This window comes from Megalobrama amblycephala, linkage group LG3, assembly GCF_018812025.1.
Source record: "Megalobrama amblycephala isolate DHTTF-2021 linkage group LG3, ASM1881202v1, whole genome shotgun sequence".
Taxonomy (NCBI): domain Eukaryota; kingdom Metazoa; phylum Chordata; class Actinopteri; order Cypriniformes; family Xenocyprididae; genus Megalobrama; species Megalobrama amblycephala.
This window is the reverse complement of record NC_063046.1, coordinates 23,785,999-23,794,110: the sequence shown is the minus strand read 5'-3', so window position 1 is coordinate 23,794,110 and position 8,112 is coordinate 23,785,999. Positions and strand designations below refer to the sequence as shown.

The following is an 8,112-nucleotide window of genomic DNA, read 5'->3' as shown; positions in this document are numbered from 1 at the left end:
TCAATACACCACAAAGTCTTGCTGTCCTGGTCACAAGTGAGCCAAGCGAGGCACGCACCAACAATTTGTCTTCTTTTGAACTCTGATGTGTCTCACATTATTTTGTGTGGAATTCAATATTTTATACAGTTGTGCTATTGCTTTGCTATATCAACCTTTACACTCTGCTCTTACTGATGCAATGTAAAATCTGTGAAAATTGCCACGAGGCCATGCATACATGAGGCATGAATCTTCCAACAGTATATTGGCCATATGTTTCAGTTTCATTGTCTAACCCCTGTACATATTTAGGCCATTGTTAAAAACAAAAGTAAAAACCAGAACTGAAAGTGTGACCTGGCAGAATATTTCTGCATAGACGGATGATATAAAGTACAAGCTCATTGATCACAGTAGAAAGAGGCAGAAACAGACAAAAATGTCTTCAAAAGAAAGTCTGTGCTCATTGTGACACTGGTTAGGTTCAGACAGAGGCCTGATTTCTCCTTCACTGTAATAACTTTAGGAACATAAGAGACAGAAATACTTCAAAAACTCTCAAACTTCATTTTCCAAAACTTTCAGAAAAAGATCAAATGTAGGTGTTACTGGGGGAGGACAGTCAAGCATCTGTTGCAGCAAAACTCATATTTGAGCAGCACAGAAACCAGTTGCTGCTTTGATCATCGTATTCAAGAGTTGACTGTAAATATCTGGAGTTCTAAAGTTGATTGTTTTATTGTTTTAATGACTTTTATTTGATTTTGTTTTGTCACTGCTTATTTTGTGTATTAATATGTATTGAGAGAAGCCAGAGGGCAGCTAGTCACTGGGATGTACAAGTGCAAGAAAGAAAGGGAGCGAGATGACCAAATCCATAAATGAAGCAAAATCCTGAAGAAGATAAAGCCGTAGCAGGGGTGGCTTCTCGAAGCATAAACGTTAAACAGACATTTTAAAAAATCAACAAGCACCAAAAATTGAAGTAATCGAACAGAGTGATTGTGCATTCACAAGGGGAGTGGCCCGAAGGGTGACCCGGGGCGCTGTTTTTTGTCTTTCTACTTTTGCCCAGAGGATGACTCAGCTGCCGTTTGCTGTTGACTGACAGGATTAATGAAGCTCTTCACAGCCCAACCCGTAGATCAGTGCCTGCTTGTGAGAGCACAAAAGCTCCTGGCACACAAGGAGGAAGAAAAGAGAGACTTTCATTAGAGTTTATTATTCTCTAGTCCCCCACGTCAACCTCGCTCCCCAGCTTCGCTCCAGAGTGAAGAGTCATTTAGGCTCCATTCTTGGCACTCATTGCACATGTGGGCAAGAGTGCGTGGTGCCACATGTGGAGGGTGCTTTTTAGAGGGGGCTTGTAAAGCTCCAGCTGCAAGCAACATTGCAACATAGTATGAAAGCAGAGATCAATTTCCCTAATGATATGATGATTTCTATGTGATGTCTCATTTCCACCTATTCACTCTCATGCACATAGAAAAAGGGGAGAGAGGACGACAATAGGGCATCTTTTTGAATTTCTCCATTCTCACTTTTTTGAAGCTCCCTATCAGAATGTACACAGAGCGATATGCACAGTCAATCAGTCTGTTTAAAAGACACTGGAGATCAGAGAAAAAAAAAAAAAAAAAAGGCTTTTTAATATTTAAATCTAATAAGAAATGTTTTTATTTTTCTGTAAGAATAATTTTATTTGAGCAGTCTGCTATAAGTTATGAACGCAGCATTCCATGTCGGCTTTATTAAATTACAAATTCTTTTCCCAAGGCTATGTGAAGGAAATTTCAGATGTTTTGACTGAGATCAAAGGGTTATGCATGCCAAGAAATTTGATGTACTGGTAAACCAGTTATTGCTACGATTAGTTTAATGGTCCTCGGCAATAGCATGCTTGTAAAAATGACTGGTATTAGAAGGCCCGATGGGTTAATCTTTAAAGCATCAATAAAAATAAAACTGCATATATTAATAATACCTAATGATCGCTATTGAAGCCCAGGCTTTTTTCATGAGCATTAAACATAATATTTTGATGGCTAAATGACTAGAATGTGCACAAATTTAAGTTCCATATATATGGGGATAGACTAGTTAAACAGTAATTCAGAAATATGGTTTAAAAAGTATGCATCACGTGTGATTATACGACCCTTTTGGTTCACTAAAAATAAAAGTGCACTGTCATGAAGATGGAACAGATTAATAAACAGACTGAATGATATTAGAGGAAAAGATGCATTAGCAGCCATTCTTATTAAAGAAAAGAAAAACTCATTACTATGTAAAGTTATGCAAAACAAGTTCAAATGAATTACGAGGAGCCTAATAAATCTTTCATCGTAATCTGATCACCCCTGAGACAAATGGAGGATTATAACATTAATGTGACACATCAGATAATAGGGAAGCAAATCAGAGAGAATTCTAAGCTAATTGTCTTGGTTTTCTTGTTCCACCCTCACAGAGTCACATACTCTCTTCAAAGATAATGGATGCAGCATCTGAATCATCACACACGTCCTCCATAGGCTTTGAATAGATCATAGATCAAGTCAAACTATAAAAAAATGATCAACAAGGCAACAGCATTGTGATATGAGTACAGAATGCTGTATTTTGGTCTTTGTCCATCACTTCGTTCTATTGCATCAGAAAGAAAGCAAAAAGCCTTTGTGACCACAATACAAATTCAATCTCGAGTCATTTGCAAAACAAAACAGAATTACCTGATTCTCCCATTGGACTGATTTGTATTGTCTCTACAGGGAAGTTGTGCATTATGCAGTCCAATCGTACACACAGATGTGCATCTAAAGCTAGTGGAATTTACTCGACACAAGTAAAAAAGTGACTGAATAAACAATACGTAACAATACCTCAGTCTCCTACACTGGAAAACAGCTCGAGTTTTTGTTTCATACAGGGGTCTTAATAAGCCCAGAGTGACTGATGAACCATCCTGAGCTGAATTTGAGAAATTTGCATTTCAGAGTGAATGCTTGTTCAGAAATTAGCCCAATAAAGAGATTGCTGTTGGATGCTAAACACATATGATGGAGCCAGGGATCTCTGTGATTTTCAGCTGATACACAATGGTACCCTGACAACCCCTGGGATATCATCATTCTATCAGTGAGGCCTGAATGTCTGCCAAGCTACTGGCAGCAGGACCTGGCAAGAGCTGAGGACTCCAGGACGACTGAGCAGGTTGTATAGAAGTGGGGGATGCTCTATAGAGGAAGACAGAGAGAAAGGCAATCCTGTGCATTAAATGTATTAAAGTACCCAAAGCCTGCCAGAAAATGAAATCAATGAATGATCAGAGCAGCTACCAAGACACATTCAGAGAAAAGGTTGAAATGTTAAAAAGACTAATAGAATAGTATTAGAACTGCAATAGAAAAAGGCATACCTGAATCTGCCATTTGCTAGGTTATACAAAATGCCCCAAATAAAGAAAATGCTTTGTGGCTCTGTCAAGTGGCATCAAGTTTCACCTCAAATATCTTCTGATGCTCTCTGCATCCCAGCTAAGAAGCATGTCAGCTCAATTAACCTGCAGACATGTCCAATGTCTTTCTCAGACTTGCGAGACATTCAAACAGAAATGCACCCAAGGAGAAAAGCTACTCTATATGATAATATGGCCCTGAAACATCTATTCAAATAATATCTGAATGAAATGAATGCTACTGTTTACCTGTCATTGTGTTGCTTACTAACAGTTTACTTCATCTGGAAACTCAATGTAGCAAAAGCATCAGAACATCCACTTCATATGGACCTTCTGAGTCAAAATAATTCTACATGTTGTTACATGCTATGGTTCTACTAAACATGTGACATAAGCATGACTTCTGCTTTCTTGAATAAAACCAAAATTAAATTCCAATGAAGTGTATCAATGTGATGTAAAAAGACATAAACTACATATTGCTGCAACAATTGAGATTTACATACACCAATATGTTTGTTGGTTGTACATCAGATTATGTACTTTTATGCAACTATTCACAAAATAATCAAATAGAATCAGTTTATCTCTGAAGTGTGAAGCTCATAATGACCAGCTCTCTAGCCACATCTACAGACATCAAGTACTTCTATTTAGAGCTGGTTATTAATCAATATATAAGAGTTCAAGACCTGTTGGCTAGTTTTTACTTTATAAATCACTGCTATTCATGCTGACTTTCCCCTGGGCACTCTGGATGTACATTTTGAACCAATAGCACCACATGATCTATCTTGATTAATGAATAAGCTATTATGTTTTACAAAAGAAAAGTGTTACTGGTAGCTTAAATCAATTGTTGCATAACTAAAATGTTCTTACTGCAACTATTATTCACATTGTTGAAAATGCATCCAAATAGAAAATGCACTGCAGGTTAATCAAATTGTGTTTTAATGGCCAATTTATAAAGCATTTATTACAGATCTATCTGCAAAAGACTAAGAAACCTCATTAGATATTTTCCAAAACATATTTGATTTGCAGAGCTTCAAGAGATGAAACTGCACAAGGCAAAACATTTTTTTTTCTGAATTAGCAGTTCTTGAACAGCTGCTGAGCCACATGGATATATAAAAACGTTAATAACTTAGTTAGAATCTTTTTTTTTTTTTTTAATAAATAATGATCTCTATCTAGTTTATTATTTGAGATCATGTTCCAGTAACAAAAATTCCAATGACACCATATAATGACCAGACATTTTTATTTAATTCATATCCCTGTAAGCACATTTTAGCTTCTGTTTATGCACAGTTCATTAAAAACAGCATTTTTAACATTACCATTTCACGTTTCCTGTTTTTAATCAGCTTCCACATTTCATTGCTTGTGTATTGTAAATTGCACATTTTTCATTCACCTTCACTCTGCAAACATAACCTACCTGACTTTCTGCTGTTTCCATCTCTATCACTTTAACAATTATGCGTTATGGCAATGTAAAGATCTAATTTGTTCATTATCTGAAAAACCTGCAATGCAACAAATTAAACAACCCATGTGATTCTGTATATTGAGACTGAATAAATAGAGCGGAGTGAGTTTTCCATCAGATAAAATACACTTTATTACTGACAATTAACCTGTTACCCATCAAGTCAATGCAGATAATGTAATCAAACAAGTAAAGCAGATGTTCAGTGTTGATCATAGTTATTATAATACAGTCCTTTATCCTACAATCACTGTATCATCGTCTGGAAACTCGTAGTAGGGCACCTCCAGATTGAGTGGAGCAGGGCCTTTCCTAATGCGACCAGATGCATCGTAATGAGAGCCATGGCACGGGCAGTAATAGCCACCATAGTCACCAGCATTAGCAATGGGCACGCAGCCCAGATGGGTGCACACACCGATGACAATAACCCAGGTCGGGTTCTGAACACGGTCTTTGTCGTGCTGGGGGTCCCGGAGCTCAGAGAGATTGACACTGGCCTCAGTAGAAATCTCTTTTTCTGTTCTGTGGCGCACAAACAAGGGCTTCCCTCTCCATTTGAAGGTCATGTTCTTACCCTCAGGGATGTCTGATAGCTTTATTTCAATCTTGGACAGAGCCAACACGTCAGCTGAGGCGCTCATGGATGAGACAAACTGTGTGACAACTGTCTTGGCTGTATAGACTCCAATCACAGCGGTGGAACCAGTGATCAGATAGGAGAAGGCCCGCCGAGTGTCGCCGCTCTCTTGTGAGGACTTCTTTGAGTCCAAAACCTCAGGCCGGCGATAGTCAGAGAAATCAGGAATCTTGATGTCTGTGTGGGCGAAACGCACTGAAGAGCAGGCTAAAAAAAAGAAAAGAAAAAAAAACACACATTCACATATTATTATACATATAATCACATCAAACAATCATGCATTTCATTTAAATTTTGGATTCTATCTATCTATATTTTCCCCCTTATTTACAGAGGTAATAAAACCTGCTCCCTATATCAACAAACCAGTGGTGAAAACTCATTTGATCTATAGGATATGCATACACAAGATTATCTGTAAATTAATCACAGATTTGCAATGTGGACTGTATATAATGTTGGTATATAAAACACCCAGAAGACGATTTTTAATATAATTTCTATATTATTAGCCAAACTACTTTCCACCATGCCAACTAATGATCTGTTTAACATTGTATAATTCATATTGTTAATACAAGTTGTTATAAATAACTTATTTACATCGGGATTGTTTGAGAGTCTGGCTGGGGGTTCTGTGTCTGTAATTATTGAAAACCCTTGATTATGTTTAGTATTCTTCAACCACAGGTCTCTTATTAGCTCACCCTGAAATCATGCTGTAATAAATAACATTAAAAGTTACACTGCTTTCATAAGTGCAAACTAATTTAACTTCTACGTCAACAGCACATAACAACAGGCCTATCTTAGTAAGAACCTAACTGTTAGCTTTGTCCCAAAACATACACGAAATGACCCGAAATCTAGCATATACTGGCAATTATTTTATTATGTAATAGTAAGCCGATCATTAAGGACCTTGGAGGGAAATCAAGTTATTTAATCCACTAAAGTCACAAGCTATTTTGCTAACGACTGCAGCAAGGACATTAGCGAGGCCTCAGTAAAGCTAACTGCTGTAGCACGGGAGCTAATGCTTCTATTTCGTTATACAATGCACACTCAACTCAAATGAATTATAATAACAATAATAATTTAGCATTAATTTCATACAACACTACAAAACCAATAAATCATTTCACGATATACATTAAACGTGTGAATTCATTGTGCCCTTGAGCGAGCGCCCGCTGCACGGCCTCCTCACGCTACGATGAGACCGGGACTCTCGATTTCACTAAAGCTCGCAGTGAGACTCACCGTTGAGGCTGGTGGACACGGCGAGGCCGCTCTTAGCGCTCTGACCAGACAAGGACTCGCGGCACAGGAACGGTTTCTTCGTGTCCGTCAAAATTTTATCGGTCTTCATGACGACGCCGGGTATGAGAGGTTTTAGTGGACCTGCCACGACATAATTTGTAGCTTGTAAGTAAGGGGAAAAAGTCCCCGAACGAGCAGCAAGGGACATCATGTTTGTCAGCTAACTGAGCTGCGATCGACCTTCCCGAATTGGTCTACCGACGGCGCTGACGCGTGCGCGCTCCTGATGTCAACGTCTCAGAGACGGGGTGACGTCACGCCTAAAGCCTTTACACAGTTTTACCTTATTTTGGGTTCATATTGGGTTCTCTGGCTAGTGGCTAGGGTTCATTACATGATTGAAATAAAATAATTGAAATTGTTCGTACACCTCTATTCCACCACGATGTGGATAATTGCTTCGTTGATTCACAATAACAAACAAACAAAAATGGTATGTGGTAAACCTTTTTAAAAGAATGCATTTTTCTCTGCATGAAAGAAAGCAATAAAAAGTAAAAACCTTTCTGGAAAATCTTAAACTGATTGCTGTGATCTGGAAGAGGCTTGCAGGTTTCTAGTTAAAGGGTTAGTTCACCCAAAAATGAAAATTCTGTCATTTATTACTCACCCTCATGTCGTTCCACACCCGTAAGACCTTCGTTAATCTTCAGAACGCAAATGAAGATATTTTTGTTGAAATCCAATGGCTCCGTGAGGCCTGCATAGGGAACAATGACATTTCCTCTCTCAAGATCCATAAAGGTACTAAAAACATTTAAAGCTGCAGTAGGTAACTTTTGTAAAAATGTATTTTTTACATATTCGTTAAACCTGTCATTATGTCCTGACAGTAGAATATGAGACAGATAATCTGTGAAAAAACTCCTCTGGCTCCTCCACGTGGTCCTATTGCCATTTGCAGAAATACACCACTCCCGGTAAGAAACAACCAATCAGAGCCAGGAGGAGTGTCTTAGCAGTGTCAATCAAGCTCGCGTGCGCGCTGATCACACTCCTCTCATGCACAGCGCCAGCGCGTACAGGCGTCAAATTCAAGATTACCGGTGTGCCGCAGCTTTGCTTATGGCGGAAAAACAATCCAAACTGCCAATTCCTCGAGTGGCACCTGCTCATAAAATAACGACGGGTAAACGGAAAAAGACAGATGACGATGATAAAAAAGCCAGAAAGAAAGAATTAGATAGAGCCTGAAATAAAACGAGG

At 38.4% G+C, this 8,112-nt stretch overlaps 1 protein-coding gene across 1 annotated transcript; it reads right to left on the bottom strand.

Annotated features, from left to right (window-relative positions):
• Nucleotides 1-4,695: 4,695 nt before the first annotated feature.
• LOC125264883 (cytochrome b-c1 complex subunit Rieske, mitochondrial) lies at nt 4,696-7,162 on the bottom strand. Its single transcript, XM_048184681.1, has 2 exons — nt 6,847-7,162; nt 4,696-5,790 (listed from the first exon to the last, which is right to left on the bottom strand). The coding sequence occupies exons 1-2, from the start codon at nt 7,055-7,057 to the stop codon at nt 5,180-5,182; spliced, it is 822 nt and encodes a 273-aa protein (XP_048040638.1). The 5' UTR covers nt 7,058-7,162; the 3' UTR covers nt 4,696-5,179.
• Between the last annotated feature and the right edge of the window lie 950 nt (nt 7,163-8,112).